Raw genomic sequence first — 27,480 nt, 5'->3', positions numbered from 1 at the left:
CATCGCTCAACACATGTGTTTACTGTACCTAAATCCGGGGCTCGGGATGAGATGTGAATCAGAAAATACATTGTGTAAATCTCTTTAAACCGTCGTGATGCCTGGAGATTCATCTCCAAATGTACATCAGCCGGTCCACGCCAGAGATTTACACCGCCACAGATGCACAAAGATCCATCGCAACGCCCACGCACGAACACGCATACACACACATGTACATGCAAAGCAGTGGCAATGGCAAAGCTCTATCAACAGGTGGGGGTGGGTGGGGGCTATCAGAGCAGAACTCATCACTGACGCCAAACAAGGCTGCCTTTCAGTAAGCTGATGCCAGTATTTGTGTGTGTGTGTGTGTGTGCGTGTGTTTTGACACATTGGTCTTTGAATACACAGCGCAGCAGCTCTCACAGTGACATCCACTCCACGTATCTGGACCCGCTGCAGCAGTGTTGTTAATTGATGCCAACGTCAGCAGTGAAATTCCAGTTTTCTCACCCAGGAGGCCTGCGTCTCGTCACTCGCGGAGGGTTAAATAAATGACTCAGGCGACCGTTGGGGAAGATTAATAGCAGCCATATTTCACACTGGCAAATAAACAAGCAGAAAACTGGATGCAGGAACCACGAGGAGGAGGGAGGGGGCGGTTGGATGGAGAGAAGAGTGTGGGGTTAGACCTCCAGGAAGAGGTGGGGAGGAGAGATGAGAGGAGTATGAACAGAGCGGGGGGAAAAAGTTGAACTCCCTCAGAAGAGCCCGTTTGTTTCCTAATCTGTGCGGTTCTTTACCACGAGGCCGTTACACCACTCGTCCGTTGCTGTTCCACTCAGCGGATGAAGGAGAGCATTGATGCAGAGGTTTCCATTAGGGCTTCAGCTTTTTTTTTTTTTCTTTTTTTTTTTTACAAGGCACAAGTATGAAATATGAGCATAAAGTGGAGGAGCTCACCCGGTTGATGTAGAGCAGGAGGCAGTGGGAGTAGCACTCAAAATTTCTTACTCTGGCACAAGTTCAGGCCATCTTGTCCACAACACAAATCAATAGAGAACAGAGATTAAGGCATATTTATTTATGAACTCAGTGATGGATATACTTTCCAACATACAGTAGCTATCTGTTGTGGTGCCAAGGTGTCTATGGAGGGAGAGGAGGGGAAAAAAACTAGATTTATGACTCCACATAATCTGAGCCATTATGACTGAACATCAGAAATGAAAAGCCACAAAAATCTTGTTTTATGTGTGACAGATGTTAAATATCATATATCAGAGGGAGCGTGTGCTGTCGCACTGGCGGGCCGATTATTAGATTTCTTTGCTATCATTTGGTTATTTCAGTCAATAAGAGCTCCAATTTTCTCTAGGCATTTTTCATATTTCATCATTTTCAGGGCCGAGTATAAAAAAACAAACAAACGGTATATTTACAGTCTGTTCAGGTTACATCCTGGACTCGAGTATCTTCATGCACTTATACTTTATAAACACACCCTAATTCAGTCTCGTACCTCCGCGGCACTTATTCAACCAAGCGTGAGACTTTAGAATTTGAAATATTCGTTTGAACTCATCATATAACTTTCTCCCATCGTCACTCTGCAGAACTGGGTCATTAACCAGAGCAGGAAAAAAAAAAGATTTATGAAAATGTTTCCCTCTTCAAAATCAAAATTGTAATAATTAACAGATCATTTCAACATCCAGACTGTCAGATCAGCCCGCGGGAGTCTGTTTACATCATTTTTCAAGTGCTTTGCTGCCTCTCAGTAGAATAAAGTGAAAATAAAATAACACAGAACACGCAAACATGTTCAGTTTATTAATGTGTTGTACTTGCTCTTCTCTTTGTTAGGTTTGATTACCAGGAGCTGCTTCACAACTCAACCTTCTGCTTGGTGCCTCGAGGTCGACGGCTGGGCTCCTTCCGCTTCCTAGAGTCACTACAGGTAAATCTATATTATTCTGTAGACTGCACACCATCTACAATATTCATCATCATCATCATATAATTAGCCATATTAACATTCCTTACGACTGCATTCCGCAATATTAAAAGGCCCTGAAACCCTATTTTCCCAATCAAGGTCTTATTATGAGTGGTGGGGCTCCAACACGAATACAAAATAGTATATTCTCACTTGAGACGTTGATTTAATTGTGTTTTTGTCTGTTTCTCTTCACACTGATTCAAAGTGGGTGGAGCACAGTCAGCTTTGAAGCACCAATTAGGATTTAGTAAGTCCGATTCAAGCCATGTCAGTCAAGTCTGATCAAACCACGCACGCACACATATAAACTCTTGATATTAGGTTTTTTTCTTTTTTAAAAACTGAACCATTTCTCATTTAGACATTAATATTAAATAGTGAAGCTAACTTTAAGTTTTTCGTGTACCTGCCAACATTTGCAGTCTTCCTGCGTTTCAAGGTGATCGTCCGTCGCCCTCCGGCTTGTTGTTGTTCCAGTGAGGAAACTCTCATATGTTTTGCATGTTTCTCTGTCGCCACATTGTGTATGAGACACAATCTATGCACATTGCACACATATCTATAATTTCAACCCATCAGGCTATGTTTGTAAATTACACACTAATTTGTAACAGTGTAGCAAGAATACTCAATAAATGATGAATAAAGTATTAGCTTAACTAATGCTAATGTTACCATTTACCTTAAAAAGTATATTCTGTATGGTTTGAAGGCGGACAACACAAACCAACCCATCATATAGCGTGTTGTACATTATCACTAATTGTAGGTTTAAATGATTTCCTTACTCATACACATTCAGTATAATAAATACAGCTCTTATATATTGTACATCCTGTGTTTGTCCTGCCTGAGTACTTCAGGACAACGTAACAAACAGCTAAGCTCAAGGTGCACCATGCCAACACGACAATCATTAAGACATTAGCTGCAGCATTTCCCTCTACAGCAACACTTAGAGCGGCCAAATTACACTCCTCCAGGAAACGGCCCTGGTTGAACGACATCCAGCTCATATACAGTTAAGTCAACATGGAAGTGCACAGGACGCAGCATGTTTATGTTCCAGAGCCGTTGGTTTATGTAGTCTTTTGCTTATTGACACCTTAATGGTCACATCTGCGAGTGTTTTCCCTCGACCATTGTTTTGTGTCGAGTGCAAATCTAACCATAAAGGCTTAATTTGCTATTTGCTCTGCCTTTTAAAGTAAAATGGGTCCATTAACACACGGGGAGCCACACACACACACACTAAAAGTCAAACTCTGGAATCGTTCATTTGAGCCCATCAGTGAGATGTGCGAGTACACAAACAATGGAGAAAAACCACAGGCAGAGGAGAGAGAGAACCGTTTAAACCAGTCAGTCTGCTGCAGCTCTACCTCTCTCTCTCTCTCTGCCACCCAAGTCGACAGTCTCACACCAGTGCAGGAAGCTGTAGTGGCTGTTTTTAGATTTGCCGAACACTGAACTCTCTGGCTGCTACAGTCTTCCCTGGCCGCACTGCTCTCTGGGGCTACGTGTGTGTGTGTGTGTGTGTGTGTGTGTGTGTGTGTGTGTGTGTGTGTGTGTGTGTGTGTGTGTGTGTGTGTGTGTGTGTGTGTGTGTGTGTGTGTGTGTGTGTGTGAGAGAGAGACTGTGTGTTTTCAAGTCGTATGTGTGCGTGTGCATGAATGGTCCGGAAGCATCCATAGGAGTGGCAGCCTGCCCCACCGCTGATGTCTGCTGAATGGACAAATCCACACACAACCCACTTGGCTTGGCAGCAGACAGCAGTCATGGTCCCTTTCTCCTCCTGTCTTCTCTCTTTGTCCTTTCTTTTCCTCCCTCACTCTTTCCCTCCACTGCTTTCACCCTCGCTCTTTTCCATTCAAGTTGATTTTTTTTTTTTGGTTGTGTATGTTTTGGGTTTTTATCTTCTTCTTTTTTTTCTCCACTGCCAGCCGAGCCCACAAAAGAACTGGCAATTACCAGTGTGGTGGCAAACTTACTGCCAGCTTTCCAGTATACACACAGACGCACATTTGGTCTCTGCTCCACATACACACTCGCCCCAAACCTCCCCCTCTTCACCTCCCAATGCAAACAAACTAAAAACAACTATACAGCACATGGGCTTTCATGTTACCCTTCCTCCAGGCAGTGAGGCGCTCGAAATGTTTGAAACTCGCCCTCACAGCTCCTCATCTCTCGGGAAGGAGACTCAGGCAGGCCCTGGGCTGCATTTCAAATTTAGAGGCCTTGGATTATCACTCTGGGACTCTTGGTGTGACCTCGTTGTAACCTGTGGCTAAGTCGAACAGGCACACACACACACACACACACACACACGCACGCACACACACACACACACACACACACACACACACACACACACACACACACACACACACACACACACACACAAGTCCTCCTATTTGCTGGAGTGTCCTTCAGCAGGTCTGTTCTCAGATGAAATGCAGGAGCGTGGAAGCCCCCCGTGGGCCGGGGAGAACGTTTGATCTCCACCATTTTGGCTGCTGCTGCTGCTGTTCTCTGGTGGTTTAATTAGGAAAAAAAAGTGGAGGAAAAAAAAGATAACACCCAGACCCATCAACTCTCAAGACCACACTGAGTAGACAGAGAGAGAGAGAGGAGGAAGAGAGCGGGAAGGGATGAGAATGCAGCGGAGAGAGGTGGAAAAAGGAGTACAGAGAGGGAAACCGATAGACGTGCGAGGAGAGGAGGGGGAGACTAAAGGAGGGCTCGGAGAGCAAAAAAGTGGAACAACATCAAAAAACCTGTCAGTGAATGAGGGGATAAGGCAACATCAAAAATCAACTTCAATAAAGCATGATGTCTCCACATATCAACCGGTTCCTTCTCATTCTCCTCCCATCCCTGCATCCCTCTCTCTTTTCCTCCACTTTACCTGCTTCCCTGCTCCCGTCCCTCAGTTGTTGTACCTAATTAATACACACACTCAGCCCCTGTCAGACACTTCTGTGTTTGCATGTATATGAGTTACTGTCTTCCACGAACCTCCAGGGCTTCCTGGGAAACAGGAGATAGGAGTTTCTACTCATTCCAACAAGCCTATAGGGATCTTTCACGTGCACACAAACACACATACTGTACACACTCAGCTGCACATACATTTACACACAGGAGCATTGATCACATTATCTGCTCAGCTGGTGATATCACGGTGCCAAGCATCTGGGGCTGAACTCATACAGCTTGTATTATATTCTTGCAGCTGTAGTATGTCATGTTATGTAGTTTACTGCCAAAGAAGAGCTGAAGGAGAAGCCAGGCCGCAGCTGGTCACAGCTTCATTTATGCATATGGGATTTTATAAGTTCTACACAACATCATTGTCACTATCTCTCTAAATTCCTATGTGTATGTGTGTATTTGTGTATGTGTGTGTGTATCCAGGCAGCGTGTATTCCTGTGCTGCTGAGTAACGGATGGGAGCTGCCGTTTTCTGACATCATACAGTGGAACCAGGCGGTCATCGAGGGAGATGAGAGATTGCTGCTGCAGGTAACACAAACGCACACACACACACATATTCACACACTTATACAGATCAATTTAAACAACTTGGAAACCTGAGATTTATCCATAAGGATTAAATTATAGGCAGCTGGACTTATTCAAAAGATTTCCTCACTTCTGATCAATATATACGGCTCGACCTGGACGACTCAGTATCTCCTGATAAGACTGTTGTGAGAAGAACCCGTTCTCCAGTTTAGGTTCTTCCTCCACTGGACAAAGTTTAAAAATGTTGCCCCTCATTTACGTCTCATTCAAGTGAAGAAGCTTCTTCAAATGTTCAAACTCTTGGATTCTAGGGATGAGCTGATAGTGGTCAAAGGTCACTGTAAATTCACAAAGCACATTTTTGGTCATAACTCAAAAATGAATGTGCAATTTAATACAAATGTCAAATAGGACAAAATGATTTGGTTGTTTTTGGTCAAAGGTCAAGTTCTGTGTGACGCTGTAACTCAGGAACAGAAGGAGAGACTGAAGCTTTATTTATTATTTTAGCTGTGACAGTGATACAGTAGAGCTGCAGAGGGGGCACATGGAGAGAGAGACACAGGTATGACATGCAACAAAGGTCCCACACTGGATGCTGCAGTTAAAATGTATTATCTATCTATCTTAAAAATCTGATCTTGATTTATGCTATCTCTTAATTTTTGAAGAAGACACAGATGAATTGCTTCTATAGACAAACAAAAATAATGACCTACACTTAACAGTGTTATTTTATGCAGCTCCAAGGCCGATAATATCCTCTTTATATCAAGAGATCACTTGACCATGCAGGGCTATAAAGAAGGCATTACCTGTATCAAACAGTGTGGTTACAGGTTGGGGCACTTTGAGATTAAGCCCCTGTTGAGAGGCCTTAATCCAGCTTGAGTTGAAAAGCACTCATCCTCTGTGTCTGTCTCTCTCCTCGCACAGATGTACACATTCACACAAATAAACACAATGAGCAAGCAAAGCCGGCTCACTCTGAGCTACAGCAGTTTGCTCTCTCTCTCTCTCTTTTTCTTTCTCACCCGCGCACAAATTACATCATGTCTCGTTCCGGCATCAATGCGCTTCGATCTCGATCAATAGAGGACATGAATTGGCATTCGGCTAATGAACAGGGACAAGCCTAGTGAGCTCAGGCTCGGGGAGACATTTTCAAATTAGGCCAGAATTGGATTGAGTAAACTGGCCTCATCAGCATACCTGCAAATACTCTCACACACACAAATATTCATGTGAAGGAGTGAGAGAAAAGGCAAAGGGTGGGCAGACACTTGAGACAAACTAAGGGCGACTTCATAGTGAAGCCGTCCTTCAGATGTAGGCTGAAGAAAAGAAAAGAGGAGAAAAGAGGGAGGACGGGCGAAGCGAGAGAGGTGGTCGAGGTAGTGAAATGTAGAGGAGGAAGCAAAGTGTCTGTGAAGAGAAAGTGAGAGGTTGAAAGAACAAGGCAATTTACACAAGACCCAAAAAAACAGAGAGAGAGAGCTTTAGAGAAAGTGTAAGCTGTGTTTGAAGACTGAACAGCTAAAAGGAGTCAACTGCTCCTGCTTCTCTCCGTTCAACATGGCTTTCTTCCACTTTGATGGAGCCGCCGAGCTTAACTCTCTAAGTGATTAAATCAATCTTGGTGATTCACTCAAACCCCCCAATTTAGTCCTTTCTAATTAATGTCTAATTATCTGAACAACAGGCCTCCAATCAGCTCTGTATCAAACAGCTTTTCTTTTAGGGGCCAGATTAAGCAACCACTCAATATGATTTACACAGTTTTGATCACTTCAACTCCATTTCCTCCTCTCTCACTCTTTTCTTGTCTATTTTAAGAGACAAAATTCGGTTAAAAAACAACCCAAGTGGAAAAAGTAAAAGGCTTTCTGTTTTTCCTTTTATGCTGTGTCCCTCCTTTTCGTCTTCTCTCACATTTCACTGTTTGAACCTCCTCAGGTGCCGTCCACAGTGAGAGCGGTGGGGAATGAGAGAGTCCTGGCCCTCCGGCAAAGGACCCAGATGTTGTGGGAAGCCTACTTTTCCTCTGTGGACAAGATAGTCCTCACCACGCTGGAGGTCAGTCAGCTTCAGCACGCTAGGAATAAAGACACCAGGGAGTGACACGGCATGAAATTCATTTGCTGCACAGATCCCACCAGCGTGTGTGTGTTCATATACAGCAGTTTAGACTCTAATGAAGACTTTGTAACTCTGAGAATGCATTTCTGACAGTTATATAAGTTAAAATCTTAATGATACAGTTTGTTTAGTTCTTTTAAAAGGATTTTGTCTTTGTATCTGTTTTCACTTGCTCTCCTTCTGTCTCTAACTGAAGATACTGTAGTTGTTTGAAATCCAACTAGGCCATCAAGATGCTAACATGGGGACATGATAGTGCAGTCATGTAATGGCAGCAGCTCTCCAAACTCCACTCTCATTTTCGTCTTGGCAGTGGACAGCCTGTTGTTCAATAAAGATTTATTGAACATTGAAAAAGAAGTTAAAGGCATTTGTTAGCTCGGTTGCTAACAGTCAGGGTCATAGGTATAAAGACGGATACACATTTTGTCTGTTCTCCAATCTCTCAGCTTCCGCACATTGAATTTGAAATGATGCTATGATAAAGATACAAATCTCAGCTTTAATTTGAGTCGGTTTACATCAGTATTCAAAGAACTGTTTGGAAGATACACTCCTTTTACTATAAAGTGCTCAAATTATCTTTGATGTAAAAGTAAACACACACCTGCTGCTAAATGCTATTTGGCAGTTCTGTGTGAAGAGCTCCTATGTGATTCAGAGTTGACTCTGTGAGTAAAGATTATGAGGATGAATCTATCAGAGAGACTAATGGTGGTTGGTTTGCCAAAATCAAAATCTACGAGCTGCTAGACAGATGAGGTCATGAGTCTTGTGGATGAGCAGAAAATGACGGTGAAGATAAAAAAAAAAAAACTCTTTATGATCGCTCAGCAAGTGAAGAATGCTCTCTAGGCGGACATGTTTCCTCGTAGACTTCCTGACCATGACCTCAGAGGATCCACCACAAGATGCAAACTCCTGGTACGACTCGAAAGACACAGACGCCAGGCTGGAGTTCACAAAAAGACACACCAAAAAAAACAGTGGTGCTCTGGAACAAAATTTCTATGGACTGATGAAACGAAAATCATTCAAGTGTGGAGGAATGAAGGAAGAGCCAAGCCACCACCCTATATGTCAAACATGGCTTGGACGTATACGGCTCCAGTGGATCTGGTACATTTAAGATGAATGCAGAGGTTCACAGTAGCATTTAGTGTTTTCAGATTCACTTCAATGCATCAAAACTGAACAGTGTTCTGCCATTGAGTAGAGCAATCATCTAAAACATATGTCCAAAGCAGTCAAAGGGTGAGGAGGATAAATATCCACAACTCGCTGCCTCACCAGAGAAGATAGAAAACTTCTCCTTATGTCTAAGGCCCATTTCCATTTTTCCTCCCTTAACTCTACCACTTGGTTTCAAGTGGCCTCCAAAGGGAGATACCCCTTGCTAGGAAGTGAGAAGTGTTAGAAGTAGAGATCTTACCTGATGAAATGGGACACCACTTAGCGTAGCCGAGGATTGTTGCATTACCTGTTGCGTGAGCTTTGATGATCTTTCTTCAAAATGCAGAAAACAGAAGACGCCTTTGTCGCCTTTCATCTTGCACTATGTTCTGCACCTGGCCTCTCTCCGATTTAAGGGGCGGTTTTAAGGGTTGAAAAGCACTTCCCCTTGGGACATCCTACCCTTACTGTACAAGAGAATGTGCAAAACCGAGTGCTATAAGGATTTTACAATTACTTTTGAAGCCTTGACCGCTTTGAGCTCAAATGACTTTATCTTCCACACAATTATTTTAATATTGATGTAACCCTGCTCAAATTAAAGCAGACAGTCCGTACTTTATTTTCATTCTGCAACTTTATTTCAAATTTAATCTGCTGAAGCTCCGAGCCTGAAGTAACTGTACAGTTCAGATATTCACAGTCTGCTCAAAAGCTCAAAAGACGTATTTGTACCATTGGGTCCTGTCTCATAATGGTCTAAAATACCATTCCTCTGTTGTGGAGCAGTTTGTGCTCTGACAATAGCAGGGATAGTCGACGCACTACAATAGCTTCTTTCATTTCAGACGTTCTGGCTCTACGTTCCCACCAAGGTCAGAACCTTTAATGGCGGCTTGCTATTGGTCAAAGATTTGGTTGTTCATAGAAGCTGAATTCAATGGAGGAAAAAAAATCAATTGAATGAATGAATTTGATTTCTTTTGACCTCTTCGTGCCACCGCAGCACTTAGAGGTAATGCTTGCTTTCGGTGATTGAAATGTTTTATAACACTGGATCCTCGGCCTTTCCGCTACTGTACAATCTGTAGAGGAATGTACGGCAGCCTCCCCTCTCCAATGAAAAGAAGCCTCTGCTGTAAACACAGGTTTTGTGTCGAGCACACAGCCGTAGTTGCTACCTCTCTGCAGTTTACCGCCCCGTGTGCTATCATCAGTCCCCCTTTCACAAAGTCTCTCCAGCAGCGATTTCACATTTGAGTCAAACCAACCTCCTATCATTATGATTATGGGGTTGGATCCTCGCCTGCGCTCTACCTTTCTACTCTTTTACTGCCGCTGCTGTGTGCTGCACTGTAGGTCTAGTGAACATTTTCAAAAGCAGTCTACATCCGATCTGCCTCAAGTCTCAGGAGAAATCCCCTGATGTATAGAAATGATCTATCATTACGTTGAGAACATAAGCCTGGACCTGCCAGTTTCTGCCTCACTGCTGCTCACTGTTATCAGGCTGTGAGAAAATGTTTCTTTTCCAGCGTTACAGGTCAACTTTCATCTTTCGTTTGTTGCAATATACAGGGGAAACAGAAGCGCTTGGATTGATTTTCCATTAGTTTAGCACATCCCATCTGCTCCTCTGCTCATCTTTTGTTTTACCTTTCATTTCTTTTCTTTGCTGGAGAGAAATGCACTCCAAAGTTATCTTCTCCAGTTAATAGAAAGTCATTTGAAGGTTAGCCCAAGGGTTAGACGGCGCATGAAAAGAAAATAACCTCCTTATGAGAGCAATTTTTGCGCAAGCTGCCAATGTCAGTTTTAGCGCATGGAGAAAAATGTGAGGAAACAACAGATTTAACCCCAGTGCAATCTGAAGAAATCACACAGCGAGTGGTAGGCTTTGCACTCTGATGTTTATAAATGCAAGTCTGGCAGCCCCTAGTGTATTTGCTGTTGGGGATTTGTGCTAGAGATAATAAAGAAGAGGTTCTGGAGGTTGGTGATAAGCTGCTTATATACATACAGCATGTAGAGGGGAACCTCTCCCCACGGGAGCCAGCTGTGCAGTCAGCCTGAGGTCAGCGAGGCACAGGGCTTCAGAGTGGAGGCCGGCGTCGCTGCTGCTGCTGCCGCCGCTGCTGCTGCTGCTGCATGGACACCTCCTGTTGGTGTAAGATGGGAAGTGCACTGAGGATATCATTAGGGATTGTTGTAATGTGCAAACACAAGTGTGTCTGGACTTGAATTGCAGTAGCGTTTACATTAAGCTCTGAGACTCATCCACCGGCTTAGAGGCAGGGTGTGTGTGTGTGTGTGTGTGTGTGTGTGTGTGTGGTGTGTAGTGTGTAGTGCAGGCTTACACAACAGCTTCTTTACCGTCTTCATCTCTGCTTCTCACATTGAAACCAACCTCCAAACTCATCTATCTGTTCCTGCTTCCCGTCTCTTCCCAGATCATTAAGGATCGTGTGTTTTCTCACATATCGAGGAACAAGTACATGTGGAACTCGCTGCCAGGGGGCCTGCTGGTGCTGCCGGAGTACTCCACTCACCTCGCACATTTCCCTTTCTACTACCTGGGTTTAGGTAAACAGACACTTGATTTAAATGAGTCTGCTCAGCATGCAAATCTTTGATTGCACATTTAGAACAGTGATGAGACTCTTATGTCGGAGCTGTTGCGGCCGACATAATCAACAAATCATAATCAAGTATTTATCTCAAGTCCTTGAATTTAATTGCGTAATGTGGTGCAGTACAAATAGGGTTTGTTTTATTATTTCTAACTATCAAAAGCCACTGTGTGTGGATTTTAGATTATCCGTGAGTAACATCCCCTGTCATATTGTGATGGGATAGATGTTTTTAGGAAATTGGGACAATGCTGATAAGATGTGCTGCAGTTAATATCTTGCTCTCTACCACAGTGTCTTTTTTTCACACCAGCACCAGAGGGAGCCAGAAATACAAATTTACACCTAGTTGGTTTAACTTGTACTGACCATCCTTGATTGTTTAACAAAATACATTTCCTCTGTGACCTCACTCAGGGGTCAGTCCAGGTCAGGAGTTCACCGCTGTCATACAAGCAGTCTCCCCATTGGTTTCCCAGTCTCAACCCATTATGAAGCTGCTTCAGGTGGTCTCCAAGTCCAAGTACTGCTCACAGGTAAAATGGATCAAAGAGTTTATTACATTACAAAATATAATATAACAACACAGGGTAACTGTGGTTAGCAGACACCCCCATTTTTCCCACAATCCTGAAATATATACCTTTTTCTCTGGGCAACAAATTGAATCGAAGGAAACTGGACTTGTATTTGTTGAAGCCCCTTAGGTCAGCAGTCTTCCTAAACAAATACAAGTCCAGTTGCCTTTGATTCAATTTGTTGCCCAGAGATAACGATGACCTGGATGAATGAGAATATCCATAGACAATGTACCTTTTTGTTTACGCTTACCTCTTTTGACAGTGAACTCTTATAATTTTGAAACACACAAGGCCATTTTGTTTTGTGAAAAAAAGTAAACCATATTTATTAAAAGGCACACATACATCTGAAGTATATTTAAATATAATGTAATGTTGTTATATTATATCTTTTTTTAAACACTATGCAGGTTATTGGTGAACTACCTTACTGACCACTTTTTATTTATTTATTTCAAAGGTTTGTCATCTCTCCTTGTTGTCTTTTTTCTTTCTGTCACTTAAAAAACCAAAAACCATGGGTAAATATAACATTAATTGATGATATTATAATAGAAAATGGTGTTACTATATAAAAAAACAAGGCCCTTTTGAACTAGAATCAGGAGACTTTATAAAAAAGTGTATAATTTGAACAAGAACTGAGTCGAGTAAAGATGAAACCCCACCTGAAGTCTGACCACCAAGGCCAAAGCCATCCACAGGCGGAGCAGTGTGTTATAAACAGTTTCAGCACTGTAAACATGCAATGTTTAGCAATGAGCTCAACATGGTGTTTTGATGAAGCAGACCTCTGCCAGCCCTGTCAGGCTGATTGATGTCAGCGGTTATTTTCTGATCGATCGAACGTGTCTATCTTTGTGTGTGTGTTATGTAAAACTCTCTCCTCCTCCTCCTCCTCCCCGTGGCTGCAGATCATCATTCTCTGGAACAGCGAGAAACCGCCGCCCAGTCGGAGCAAATGGCCTCCCATGCCCGTCCCCCTCACTGTGACAGACGGCAGGAGGAAGGTGAGGCTGCCGCTGACGTCTGAGTGACAGCATGGCAAACTGTCAGAGCTTCATGTTGTTCATGTCTCTCCCTTTCCCTCCATATCTCTGTTAGCCTTTCACTGCTCCCTCTCCTTGTTGTCTGTTTCTTTCCGGCTCCTCCTCCTGCACATGTATCAGATGTGTCCACCCCTTCCATTTCTTTACATCCTTTAACTATCAGTGACCCCTCCACCCCTAAAAAGAAATCTGTCCTGTTTGTCACTCATCTCAGTCCCTCAGCGTGATTTACCGTCATATGATCATCCCTCACTCATTCTCATCATTTCACAAAACATGGCAGACGACAACACACAAGAAGTAAGATCTGTCGCCCTGTTTCTCTCTCTCTCCAGACGACCAGTCGGTTCCTACCTCACGTTGCCATAGAGACAGAAGCAGTGCTGAGTCTGGACGAGGATACGGTCCTGCTGACCAGCGAGGTATGCGTCACCGTTTTTAAGTAGTAAAAATACAGCAGACCTGCTCTCTCTCTCTCTCTCACACACACACACACACACACATGCGTAAGAAAGATCAATACTCCAAGTGTTTGACGTCTTGTGCTCGTAGGTGAACTTTGCCTTCTTGGTGTGGAGGAGCTTCCCTGAGCGGATCGTGGGCTACCCTCCCAGGAGCCACTTCTGGGATCCCCTGAAGCGAGCCTGGGGCTACACCTCTAAATGGACCAACGACTACTCCATCGTCCTGACTGGAGCTGCCTTCTACCACAGGTAGCCTACACCAACACCCATGAAGTCATTTCCACCCTTTTAAGATCCTTCACAAATGTTCACACTTAAAGGGATAGTTCAACATTTTGGCAAATTGGCCCATTGCCATAATCGCTATAGTCATAGCAGTAGGTTTGTTACCTTTATTTGTCGGTGTAAGCTATTTTTAGAACGGAGGAGCGGAGCGGCAGGCTGTTCAGAGCTACACTATGGAGGCTCATGGAATTTCTTGGTTTCCCTCATCAAACTCATCAAATACAAAATCCCAAAACTCCAAAACGCTTTCGTGGACAAGTTGTGACCTGCACAATCACCACGCTATGAGATAATAATGGAACGTTACGAAACGGAGCCGTTTTCGAGGTAAATACAGAGTCTGCTTGCTGAAAAACTGTCCCTGAACGCAACGCGCATCAGCGGTTTTGCATGAATTTACCTCTAAAACAACTCTGTCTCGTAACGTTCTATTATTATCTCATAGCGTGGTGATTGTGCAGCTCACAACTTGTCCACGAAAGCGTTTTGGAGTTTTGGGATTTTGTATTTGATGAGTTTGATGAGGGAAACCAAGAAATTCCATTAGCCTCCATAGTGTAGCTCTGAACAGCCTGCCGCTCCGCTCCTCCGTTCTAAAAATAGCTTACACCGACAAATAAAGGTAACGAACCTACTGCTATGACTATAAGGATTATGGCAATGGGCCAATTTGCCAAAATGTTGAACTATCCCTTTAACAAACAGTGGACTATAGGGTTTCATATTCTGCCTCTCATACACTTTGATTATTTACTTCTAACAAGAGCGCATGCATACACTGTACTGTGCGCCTAAATTTAGACGCAGGGGTTCTCCACTGATTAAACACCTCAGATCAAAACAGATTGGCTTTCAGAGAGCTTTGCGGGGCGCGTAATGACATAGATATCAACCTGAGGAGCAATAAGGAATCAGAAATAAATAGGTTTGATGATAATTATATGAGAGAGAAAAGCAGGTGGTGAATAACTTCGGTTACGCAGACAGGGCGCTTTAAAAGCTGTGGCATTTCAAGACAATGTGGTCATTTTCTGTTCAGCACTTTGAACCAAAACACATTTCTTCCATGCTAATTTGAATCTGCACAGCTCATTGGTCAGGCCCAATCATGTATTTTTTTAGGACTCATTCTGCATTACCTCAAATGCCCATTTTCACCACTTAAGCCGAGAAATAACAATGAGCAGTCGAGCGAATTAAAATGGACCTCGCTCATTGCATTTGGTCCTTTCCACGCAAAATTAACAATGTCATGTGACAGCTCACCAAATGGCTTTTTTCCCCAGTGGGGCTACTTTGCAAGAGAAAATATTACAAAATCACCAGCTTAATAGAAAGCACTGCACTAAAACCTCCAAGTCTTAACAAACTGACAGAATAGAAACCTATGCATCGTACCACAGAGGTCTGATTTCCTCTGCACTATAAATACCAAATCCCACTGGCGGTGAAATGGTTAAAATGTCCCAGATACATATCATCAACATACATCACACCATCTACTCTACTTCCTGGAGACATTAGCATGCCTGTTGCCATGAAGGTGCTGGGTACCTGACCTCCACCTGTGATGAATTATGTCCAGGTCCTTTTATTCTCCATGAGAGGTGTTTTTATTTTTAGGTGTTATAACAGATGTGCTTGTCTGAAGTGATTTATTTTACTGTCAGCACAAGTGCACGAACCTTAATTTGCAATTAAACTCTAATAATAGTCAGACAGAACATCGGGTTTTGCTCACAGGCGGCAGATGTGACAAAATAATCCTGCAAAAGAAATAATAGCATCATGTGTCATGGAGAGAAAATGGGCGGCAAGGTGAGAAAACAGCAGTTTATGAATTTATCAAGGCTGTTTTTTGTTTTACACATTTTTAGTTATCACTCTGTTTAATATTGACATAAGGATGGGCTGATAAGACAGAGGATTGTTGGCTGAACTCTCCTGTGACGCTGTGGGTCATTGATTTTTAAATCGGTGCCAAGAAACCTTTTCTAAATTAAATGTGACTGATAACATGTATTGATTTTAGATGCCAGTGTGCCACCTTTTTTAAAAAGTGTATCAGCTTTAAAGGGGGCTAGAGCACGGGTATATAATGGACAACAGTTTAACCTTTGACAGTCGACATGGTTTTAAAAAGCATCTTTTGTGTCTGAGAAAGCTGAAAGTTTCAGGGTCTTGATGTCACTGGCAAACCTTCATAGTAAGTGCTTGGATTTTCTTTTATCGGTTGGTTTTTCTTTTCCTGCCGTTGCACAGGAAAATGTATTAAAAGGTTGGTAAATGTCTGCTGCAAAAAAATCAATGATCCTCCATTCAACAGAAAAGTCTGTTTGTTGTGTATAATAAGCATTCATCAGGCCGGCGGCAAAATTTCAATTTTACCTATAATTTCACTGTTGCCTTTGACATCAGCGCTGTGGGAACTGAACCTGTGATCTCGTTTTTTTGTTTTATCCAACAGGTACTACCACTACCTGTTCTCACACTACCTGCCCCAGTCTCTGCGGACTCTGGTGGACCGCACCTCCAACTGCGAGGACATCCTGATGAACTTCCTGGTCTCCGCCGTCACTCACCTGCCGCCAATCAAAGTGGCTCAGAGGAAGCAGTACAAAGAGCTGCCCAGTCCACAGGTACAGTAGGACGCTTGTTTGTCTTCTTCACTTCAGCCCGTGTGGGAGCTGTTTACAGAGAGGTGAGGACACGACCGGATGTTTAATTAAGGCGTCTTTGTTTTCTCACTCCCAGGGCACGAAGAGCGTCCCCTGGGCCAACCCCGAGCACTTCAACCAGCGGCAGGAGTGCGTCAACACCTTCACCAGCTGGTTTGGCTACATGCCTCTGGTTCACTCTCAGTTCCGCTTGGACCCGGTGCTCTTCAAAGATCAAGTGTCCGTCCTCCGCAAGAAGTACAAAGACCTGGAGAGGGCGTGAACTTGAAGGTCTAGTGGCCTTTTTGGACAGATAACTGGACCAATCACTGCTGGACAAAGTCAGTTTGCTTTATGGACAAAGTACAATCATCAGACAGACCCTGGTGGACTGTTCTGGACAATATACATATAAATATGGAGAGAAATGTTTAAAGGGAGCTTTAAATGATTCTCCCACCTCCACAAGTCTGGCAGGACAACGGAGGAGGAAATTCAGGGGCCTTGAACGAGTCCCTGCAGTTGGGCCTCGCACCGAGGAAGGACAATCTCTGTGGGACAGCAAACAAAGGGGCGCGTGTGAACACCTCTGATGTCAGTGCTATTGTCGTGGGGAAAAAGACGAGAATAGCCATTTCATGCCAGAAGCACCCAAGGGACTGGTATCAGTGCCATGCACTCCGGGCTGACAATATGTGTCAACGCGCAGGGACTGTTGCCAAGGAAACAGATCATTTCACATCAAAATGCTAACTGTAAAACCAATAAAATGATTTGTAAATGCAAACTCTGGCATGTTGCTGCACACCATTCAAGTTGTCCCCCCTTTACTTGGCACATAACAGCAGAAATATCAGCAGACACAGGGGAAACAAGGTAAACACACCAGTGAGGCCAATAGTTATTAGCCATATTTGTAAACACCACATATAAAAGAAAGGCAGCGGGGAATAGTCTCAAACCTGTTCCTATGACATCCTGGTTACACTGCTCAGAATGAGATGATGAAGAAGAAGAGGTGGAAAAAAAGAACAGTACTACAGCTCACAATTAATTTCCATCCATTTCCTCATTATTCAATCAATTATTATTCCATGACATGTCAGAAAATGGTGAAAAATGGCCATCGCCACCACCACAGCAAACCACCAAAAGTCCCATCTGAGAAACGAGTCTGGTTTCTCGATTCTGGATTTTTAAGCAATTTGTTCAAAAACTGACTTAAACAACAAGAATAATAGTTTAAATTTTACTCAACCGAGTGCTCTACTGCTTCATATTTCCACAGTTCATCAGCAATTAACCCGAGCCCGGTTCATATAGTGTAAACACATGCAGCTGAGACAAGCACATTTTCCTATCCGATGGGTACACTGATAATTTGAACCATGGAGCCTAACCTTACTTGCACTTATTTTAAAATACTCTTTTTTTTCCCCAGCAGCAATTTAAATGCAGAAACCTTCCTGGGCAGAATGAATTATACTAACTATAATTACAGCGATCCAAAGTGCTCGATTACATGTAAGCTGTGTTTTTGTGACTCTGGGATTCTCTGGGTTTTTGATGCTTTGTTGTAGAGTAGGAGCACTACACAGATAAGCTGCTGGTGTGAAAAGAAAGATGAATACAAAGGGTCAGGGTCAGAATATGCATCATTATGTGTAGGTGGATACGCCTTGATGTACTTATGCATCATCTCAATTGTGAGGGAGAACATGCATTCCCACATCAGCCCTCAGGGTTGGAATTACCACAATGAAGCACATCCTGTATGACAGCCCTGCATCTAGAAGCAGGAGTTTTTAAAGTACATATAGTATATATTTATATACACTGTATATTCAGAAATGTAGCATAAAAAAGTTTATTTTATACAAAACAACACGGACCCGGTAGGCCTCCCTCTTGTCCCACAGTTTACAAAAATAAATTCACAGGCAAGCAAGCCTCAACACCCTCGGGGTAAACAGGTGTGCTGTCTCGCACTCAAGAAGCTAATCTCATTAAGCACATGCGCGCACACACACATACACACACTTATGTACAAAGCACCTGAGATACAATAGCTGCCATGGGGCTAATTTGAATTCTGAACCATAGTGTCTTTACAACTGGCAGAGTATAATAGGGGCAATTGTTCCTATTGTAAACACAGTTGTCAGATCAGCTTCTGTGCTTTCTGTGAGAATTACCTGCAGTGAATTCAAGTCTGTCTGGTGTCGAGTTAGCACCCGGGGGCGAAACACCATCAAATGTAGTGTTTTAAGGGAACTTTTTTTTGTTTTGTTTTTACCTGAGGCGATACAGGTTTCAGCTCATTATTTAAAAAAGTATGAAAACAAAGGTCCATAAATTATTACAATAGACATGACATGACAAACTAACAGTTACGGAGCACTTGGAAATCACAAATCTGCTGTTAGCTGCCCTGTTCAATAACAAAAAGAAAGAAATGTTGGGAGTTTATAACACGTTGGAACAAGCCGATCAATTTTGTAGCATTAATTTAAGCCTCGCCCTATCTCATTAATAGTTTCCCCTTCAACAGCTTCAGTGGAACAGAAGATCAGCCAAAGAAGATGCTGGATCAAGTTGTGAGTGATGTGTCAAGTCTCAGTGACGGAGGGTTGCTCCAAAGTGGAAAGTCCCACATTGAAAATCCAACAAAAAATATTCCCTTATTTCACTTGGTGGTTGCTGTTATGCAGTCTGCAGGCCTGTGGAGGGATTTGTCTCTTTAAAAAAAAAAAACAAGTGCAGCGAATCCAATGATGTGGTCATTTCCTGAGCGTCAGCATGGCGTTGACGTCCCACAGCAGGTTCCTCATCTGATCCATCAGAACCTTCATCTCCTGGTTCTTCTGACGCACCTTCTGCAGGAGAACCACAAGACGGGAGACTCTGATTAGTCAAACTCTCCAGAACACAGAGCCGTAGCTTTACCATTTTACCATCAATGCAATCATAATCAGTCAGGACAGAATCTACTTTACTCACTGGGAACAAAGTTTTTCCTAATAATCAATAACTGAGACTTGATAGGATTTTCACAAGTATTATGTCTGCTTGACTTTCTGATGATGTTGGTAAAACAAACACAACTCAGGTTGAAGGTGCCTTATAACACCTTCCAAACTTGCCTGAAACCTTGGTCCTTGCAGAATACTGAGTCTGATGTTTACACAGACAAAAGGAGAAAAGCAAGCGAACGACATCCTGCTCTGGAAAATTTACTTAACCTGCAAATAAAGTAGGATGTTTGTATTTCTCTCACAACACAGAGCAGCCACTCAGGCCTATGTCAGTACTGCCACCTAGAGGCCTCTGCAGGAGATTGTTTTTCTTGCTCATCAGTACTGTTTACTATCACTGCTCCCTTATCCATTTTCAGTCTTGTTTTTTTCTGCAAAGCTCATTTTACAATGTAATATCAAAACAGCTGAAAAATAATAATAAAAAAAACCTGATCTTAATCTAGATTAATCTGACAAGAGCAAATAAGTGTTCCTCCACCTCCAATTGTAACTTCAGGCAGAAAGCAAATAGAAACTCACCTCCAGAACCTCTTTTCTCTCCTGGACGACAGCAGAGCTGCAGGGCTCCACTCTGACAGAAACCAGCTCCTCTCCTACGTATGGCACAATCTAGAGGGAGAGAGAGAGAACACACACAGAGGTTTTAAAAGGCTACTCTCTTCTCCCTTTGCAAGAATGCAGCAGGTTTCTCAGCAGGAGTTCAGAGCGTTGTCCCTACCTCTGCAGGCCCTTCCTGTAGGTCTGAGGTCATCTCCACACAGCGTTCGTACAGGAGCCGAAGCTTTCGGAAGAGCAGTGCAAGCTGCCGTAGGTGTTCCTGGAGTTTCCCGAAGCGGTCCTGGTACATGGCCTGGCTCTGAGTCACGCCGTTAGGAAGCTACACCGAAGACACACACACAATGCCTCTCATCAGTTAAAGCGTTACATTTTTGGTTCAGATGGTTATGCAATAAAGCAGAGAAGTTGTTAGTGAAATATTTTTAATATGGAGATAAGATTAATTCTGTCACTGAGTAGTTTTAATTAAATTCAACATGTGTAATGTAGAAAAAACATGCCGGATGTGGGGGCAGCACAATCACGTGCCAAAGGAGTCACACAACGTCACTTTCATTGATTGAAAATGAAATGTAGGTCAAGCTGAAACAAGCGAATAATTGATCAACCGTCTGGTGAGGATGACAGAGTTCACCGCAGAGAGAGAGAGACTTCCACTTCACCACTCAGAGCAGTTCTTTAAAAATGCAGTTTGGAGATACATCTTTTGGTTAAAAGACGGAAACTAAATGAATGCAAACTGAAAGCTACAGTTAGCCACACCTAATGAGAAGACTCAAAATTGTATGCACAAATGAGCATCTATACAACTTAGTTATGTCTCTCATTGTGTTGGTTTGCCCTCATATGAACAGAAAATCCAAAAACACACTGCACATGTTTCCTCTCATGTACACTCTAGTGTAAAAAAAATTGATACTAAACACCGTCTAGGATTCACTTCTTGTTTTTTGCAGCATTTTAGATTTAAACATGTAGGTGATGATGCCTATCCATAATGAGTTAAAGGTAATTCAACAAGACCACAGTCCTGATGCAGCTCATTTCTCTGAGTTTTTAGCTCAGGAAAAAAAAAACTATGGACAAGGACGAGCTGGAGGAGGTCAGTGATGAACTGAGAAACACAATATGAGACAATTATAGAGACACGAGTCAGGTGAAAGTGGAAGGATGAGTAAGACATATACTGGCGAGTGTGCCAAGCAGATACAGGAAGGAAAGACAAATGCAGGGTAGAGGAGCCCTATAAGCTCTAAAAGCATCAGCTATTCAGTTCATGTCCACACACACACCCGACAAGAGACGAGATGTCAGAAAACAAATTCAGACATTTTGTAAACAAAAACTGATCCATCATGAGAGTGAAGAACTTGTATGAAATCTTAATACTCTTGCCTGCTCATCTGAGTAGAAAGACATGGACAAAACGAGTGTAAACTAGTTAGTCAAATAAGGCTCCAGTTTCTCTTGTAGAATACACTTTTTTTTTAAACTTAAATCTAGAAAAAAGTGGTTTGAACATGAATATTTCCAAGTAAACGCAGTGATCAGTGAGTATCATGTTACACAGGGAAAGCTTCAGACCAGCACATTAAGTATCTACAGGTATCTGACAGATGGCAATGTCCATTACTTGCGTGGCTCGTGTGATCTGGAAGATCTCCATGGTGCGAGTAACAATGTCCTGGACGGTCTCCTGTCCAATCCTACAGAGGAACACCGGGGAGATCTCTCTCAGGGCTCCCTGGGGGGGCATGGGCTGCTGACCCTGGGCTGAAGCAGCACCGGGGGGCAGGTGGGTCTGCTGCTGTGGAGGCATCCCTGCCATACCCGGCTTCTGAGGCAAGGAGGCTGCCATCATTACTCAAATCTGTGGGAGAGGGGTGTGAATGAGTACGTGACATGTTAATGGAGAGCATAGCATCATTATAACTGCACAGACAATCTGTTAACTTAACAACACTAAAGAAAATACAAACGTACAAGACAGCAACTTCTTAGATACAGTATTTTCGATTTGCATCCCATTAAATTCCCCATCACTTCTCCCAAAGTGGCATCTTTACAATGAGCGCTACGAAAAAAAAATCTATTTCATTTTGATACATTTTAGGGAAAATATTCACATTCAAGAAACTGGGTATATGGAAACAAATTAGTCAAACTGTAGTGGGTTGAATATATACAAATGTTTCTCTCTGAAATGTGGTGGGGTTACATGAAGTAAGTAACGTTAACGTACATTCAGCAACTGACAACCACGTTAGCCACTCAAGTTACAGACCATAACATATACGTCATTAAAACTGTACCTGTAAACAATCCGAATAAGTCCAAAACTTTCATTCGTGCACGGCTGCACACACTAAACTTTAGGTACAGCCTTTTGAATGACTGAGACGGGAGCTAATCCTCGAAGCTAACCAGGCTAGCGTAAACAATGGGGACGCAAGCTAGCTAGTTAGCCACTAGCTAACTAACTCCGTGGCGACGACGAGCGCCGAAAACCGCTTACCTAATTTGAACAACGTCCTTCGACTGGGTACTCTCCTGATGTCTCCGGCTTGTTTGAATGGTGGGGATGAATAACGTTTCCTTATCTATTATTTTAAATTAGACATAATAGGATCTTTTTCAACTGATGTGTTTTCATTGAGCACCGCGCGCCATTGTTGTCGTCATGACGTCACTTCCTGGCTAGAGTCCATTTCTCACCACCAGGGGGAGATGATAGTGTTTTTGTGACTCATAATACATCCATGCTCATAATAGATTCAATTTAAGTATGTTCAATATAGTGTACTTAAATACAGGATATTTCAAGATTGTTTTATTAATATTACCCATGAACCTAAAAGGTGTAGCTAAATGTTACATATTGGAACAAAAACCTGCAGCCACACAGCCGTTTGTAGGAGAGTTTTCCCATGCCTCCACCAGAGAGTCCAGACAGATAAGCCAAGGAACAAGTTACAGGTGGTCAAAAATTAAATCTAAACATTCAAACAATCTTCAGGTTTCAAAGTACCATATCTCAATCAGGTCCTAGAATGCACTCATAAGCAGCCATCATGTTGTAGGAAGGAAGTCTCATACATAGGCTACATGGCTCAATGACAAATAGGGGTTGGCAAGATGAGCAATTCATGAATTTTCTTTAAAAAATGTTTTAAAAGCTTGCATCAAATTTGTTAAAATGTACATTTTTTAGTCATGTTGGTTTTATGTCTTTTGAAATTACATTTGAACCTGAACAAAAGACTGAGGTTATGCAGGTTACCTTGAGTAACCCCTAGCAAACTAAGTCAATATTGCACTAAAAATTTACATTTACAATGGTAAAATGAAAAGTACACTAAAGCAATATTGCACTAAAATGCAAATCCAACAACAAACTTACAACATACATGTCTTAAAGGTCAAATGTTGATAGGCATCTTTTTGTTTTTGCTTTGCTTTGTTCTACATGTTTTTGATAGCCTATGTAAAATAGTCACACTAACATGTGACTATTTTACTTATATACTAATGTGATCAAGCACGCAACTATCTTTTGCTGGCACTGGTAACAGTAAAACAAAACAAAAAAAAGTTCTGTATTGCAGCCCAGTTAAAAGTGGGCTGGAATATAAGAAATTTGATAGCTATAATGGATAAGTAAAATTAGTATAGCCTATATAGGCCTACATATTATCCCACCGGTCACAATTGTGGCCGACTATAAAACACTTTTTCACCTATTTTTCCATAAAATTAAAAAAAAAAATAATGATTGATTATTTCAAAGGATTACTAATGGCACATGATTTGGATATTTTCATGTCTGGGAAAAATTTGGGATTAAGGGGCAACAATACCTGTAGACTAATATTCTCAGCAATCAAGATGTGCCCCTAAAGTTTAAGTTAATGTCAGTATTATAGTGTACATACAAAGCAACATTGAACATGGCAACAATTGGTCATGAGAGTGATGTAATTCTGTTTGTTCAGTGTATTGGGTGCAAGCCTGTGACACACAAGCAGACAGTGCAGATTTGCATTAAGCAAACAGTTCAAAAATAACAGCTCTATTGTGGCATTTCACACAGAGCTTCCGAACTGATATAATAGAGCTCTTGGAGTTAAATGAGGGTTGTATGAGTGAGAATGAGTGAGACTTGTTTGACTTTCGGCCAAGCCAGACCAATTAGATCTGCTGATGGAAAATGATTCGTCAGTTATGTGTTCAGCTGCTTATTTTTTATTTGTTAAATCAATGTAGTTGGCTTTGTCTGTCGTTTACATAAGATCGTTTTTTGTTTTGTTTTTTTATGTGGTGTGCTTTAGCGTTTAAAAGGCTCTTTGTCGACCTTAACAATGCACACCTTTATCCGGGCAAAATATGAATTTGATTTTGTTCCTATGCAACCAATGACATCCCCATCAACCTATGCCAGAGCTAACTATGGTTGTGAAGATGGGGACTATATGCTAAACACTTCCATTGTTAGTATTAAACACAACCTGCCAATACTAAAAGACTATTTAGTCCTGTTATGTTTTATACTGCAGAATAAAAAAACTTGTTCTCATAAGCAGCACACACACAATTTGAGGTAAATCGCTCATGACTTGAGTATTTCATGCTTTAATTTACATATTTCATGCGTCATTGTGTGCTCAGTGTTGTAATCATTGACTCCAAAGTTAGCTCATTTTGGACCATGATTATCTTCTGAGCATCAAATGAAATGTTTATAAGCTCCTCCCTCCCTCTTCTTACAGCATTCTCTCGTCTTTATAGATGAATTTACACGCATCTGCCCAAGGCCGTAAAACATTACTTAATGCAATCAGTGAGTCCCATCGGGTGAAATATGTCAAACAAAAAGGCACCACAACACAAGGAAGAGAGCAACATGTTTAAGCTTTAATTATTGACTTTCAGGTATTAATCAACGGGCACAGTAAGCCTGCATCTAATACAGTAGCACTGATGACACAGAGCGCTGGCTGGGTTATCTAAAAGAGACATTAAAATGCCAGATACCAGGAAATATTCAGCTCTGTGATAACACTGCTGATAAAGCACCACAAAGGACTGGCTGTGATCTTGCAGCAACCTGTGCAACCTGTTAAAGGAACAGGAACAAGTTTGCTTCCCTCTCTGTCCTTGAGCTTGGCTGATGATGATGAGTGTAAACTGAACGCATCTGTGTAATGGCTTATGATTGAATCATTTAATCTAATATATATGTTCACACGTCTTACTGTGTATTTTATGGGTTGTACAGTATCTGTCAACTGCAATATCAATTTTAACTTTGAGATGTGGTCAGAGTTGTGCAACGTTTCACTTAAGGCGTCCTGACACACCCTTACCTCCGTTGTCTTCAACCTAATAAAATGAAAATGAGAAGGAGAGTCTGTTTACTGTTACTTAAAAACACTCAAGTCAGAGTTTTATGTGGAAATGAACTGAACCTAATAAAGGTACAAGCTGCAATATATTTCTTTCGAAAGTGAAACACTGCTAGGCTTAAAACTACTGTAGAAAACACAAGAAATGTCTTGTACACTTGTATCCAAAAGTATTTATTTATGGCGGCACCAGAAAGGTGACATTTTCATAGAAAGTGATAAGATTCTGGTATTTAAACTTGGTATCAAAAGTTAAATATCAAAGGTGCACATTCCTTTCTGCTTGCCTCAGTTGCGCAAGTCAACAGACAAGCTGAAATCAAATGTGGCTCATTCACCAAAATGTTCACCACAGTTAATCCTCATCTGAGTTGGAAAAATATGAAAGTAAATGCAGCAGGATTCTTGTGTTATCAAAATAACCCCTGGAAGTCTCTAATGATGTGTTCCTGTGGTTACGTTCCATTTTTCGGCAAATTTTATTATCAGGTCACATCAGTTTTCCTTCAGCTGACTCTCTGCTGTGTTTCCTACTTCTATATCAGTGCTCGGTCGAAAGTGAAAAGCTGAATATAAAGAAGATACAAATTAACTTCCTGTTTCCATTGAAATGCTGTAGGCAAACATCAGCTCGGATTTCAAGTTGTTAGATCAGGGAAATTTAAATGAGCAATATTGAAAAATGATAATAATGGGGATAATTAACTGCCAGATTCTAATGTACTGTAGGTTAGAGGCAGTTATAATCACACATCATGGCTCAAGTTTGACCAATAGAGGTCAAATCACAGTGCACTGGAACTAAGCTGCGAACACCACTGGCATATCATCATCTTTTCAGGTGATATGGCAAGGCTGTAATTAAATATTTGCCTATTTGCCTGTTTACACATTCAGCAAGGCCTAAGCAACATAAAAAGTTATTTCGAGTCATGTTTCCTGGAAAATGAAAATGCAATATTCAGTCTCCTCATAGTCCTGTTGTGGTGGAGAAAAACATCTGGCAAATAAGTAAATGCTTCACTAATGTTAGTCGCTTACATTGCCCCTGATGTTTGGTGGAAGGTGGGCATTTAGTGTAAGGCAAAAATGTATAAGAACAAAAAAGACAACAAGGCAGTTTAACGGTCAACGAAAAAAAAAGAAAAGTCACTGCTGGAAAACAAACCAATTCGACTCACTGAGATGTTATGTGGAGACGCAGCTCCGTGATAATTCTCTATGGGTTCATACACCCCTAGTCAGTGATTCATTGTATGAGCAACAATATTTTAGCATAATGTTCAGGTCAGGTTACATATTTTTAGTCAAAGTTGCATTGTATTTCATTGTAACAAAATGCTGCAGAAAAACAGCCAGATTTTGACAGTAACATAATACTATACTGTAGAAAACAATGCATTCTGGGCAATATAAGAAGGCAACATAATCTTTGCTGTTTCCAATAAAATACTGCAATATGCTGTCAACAGCATTGCATTCTGGGAGTGATGTTTGAATAAAGGGCGGTGAGGCTGTTGATGCTGAAGTGGACTTTCTTTTTGAGGATTATCCATCTGAATCCTGCATTTTGTGAGAATCACAGTTAGGTAAGTTGCAAATTTTAACTAATCAGTAAACATAGGAGCACGTAGAACTTTCATGATGTTGTGTCAACTTGCTGTGACTGGACGGTCACGGAACAGCAGTTAACATAGTTAGTCTTTTTTTTTTGTTAGGTTTGTTTGTGGCTACGTACAGTAAGCATTTTTGTGTTTCTGTTCTGGTGATTTTGGAGTCTCAGTTCTGTGCATTATCAAATGAATGGGTACTCGTAATACCATCTAATCATTACAATATCAATACCAGCTCCAGAAGCAGACTTTATTTCTGTCCAATCTCTAATCTCAGACTACTGCTTTTCAGGTGTTTCATTGGAATTAACCCAGAAAGGGGGACCAAGGCCAGCCATGGTAAAATTGTCTCTTGTTGTCTTCCTATGAACCTCAT

The 27,480-nt window shown here is 41.9% G+C and overlaps 2 protein-coding genes across 5 annotated transcripts in view; one reads left to right on the top strand and one right to left on the bottom strand.

The window, feature by feature from the left end:
* The window catches only part of ext1c (exostoses (multiple) 1c), a 92,044-nt gene extending 74,791 nt beyond the window's left edge, over positions 1-17,253 (top strand). For all 3 annotated transcript variants that reach the window (XM_083982237.1, XM_083982236.1, XM_083982235.1), the window contains 10 exons: positions 1,849-1,942; positions 5,405-5,512; positions 7,472-7,591; positions 11,278-11,410; positions 11,875-11,993; positions 12,953-13,048; positions 13,423-13,509; positions 13,640-13,800; positions 16,304-16,475; positions 16,591-17,253. In XM_083982237.1, the coding sequence (XP_083838363.1) occupies positions 1,849-1,942; positions 5,405-5,512; positions 7,472-7,591; positions 11,278-11,410; positions 11,875-11,993; positions 12,953-13,048; positions 13,423-13,509; positions 13,640-13,800; positions 16,304-16,475; positions 16,591-16,776 (1,276 nt within the window). In that variant the 3' untranslated portion in view covers positions 16,777-17,253. The remainder of the gene's footprint in view (positions 1-1,848; positions 1,943-5,404; positions 5,513-7,471; positions 7,592-11,277; positions 11,411-11,874; positions 11,994-12,952; positions 13,049-13,422; positions 13,510-13,639; positions 13,801-16,303; positions 16,476-16,590) is intronic.
* A 1,113-nt stretch (positions 17,254-18,366) lies between these two features.
* On the bottom strand, positions 18,367-22,786 carry LOC310993163 (mediator of RNA polymerase II transcription subunit 30). Of its 2 annotated transcripts, none has more exons than XM_083981477.1 (5): positions 22,605-22,786; positions 21,723-21,959; positions 20,250-20,408; positions 20,051-20,140; positions 18,367-19,369 (listed from the first exon to the last, which is right to left on the bottom strand). In XM_083981477.1, exons 2-5 carry the CDS (start codon positions 21,948-21,950, stop codon positions 19,274-19,276), a joined length of 573 nt encoding a protein of 190 aa, XP_083837603.1. In that variant the 5' UTR covers positions 21,951-21,959; positions 22,605-22,786; the 3' UTR covers positions 18,367-19,273. The 2 variants fall into 2 exon arrangements, with proteins under 2 accessions (XP_083837603.1, XP_083837604.1); XM_083981478.1 differs by having other exon boundaries at positions 22,402-22,746.
* Positions 22,787-27,480: the final 4,694 nt, after the last annotated feature.

The sequence above is a fragment of the Trachurus trachurus genome (genome assembly GCF_905171665.1).
Source record: "Trachurus trachurus genome assembly, chromosome: 11".
NCBI lineage: Eukaryota > Metazoa > Chordata > Actinopteri > Carangiformes > Carangidae > Trachurus > Trachurus trachurus.
Note: the sequence above shows the minus strand (reverse complement) of the source record. Positions and strands in the feature narration are given on the sequence as shown.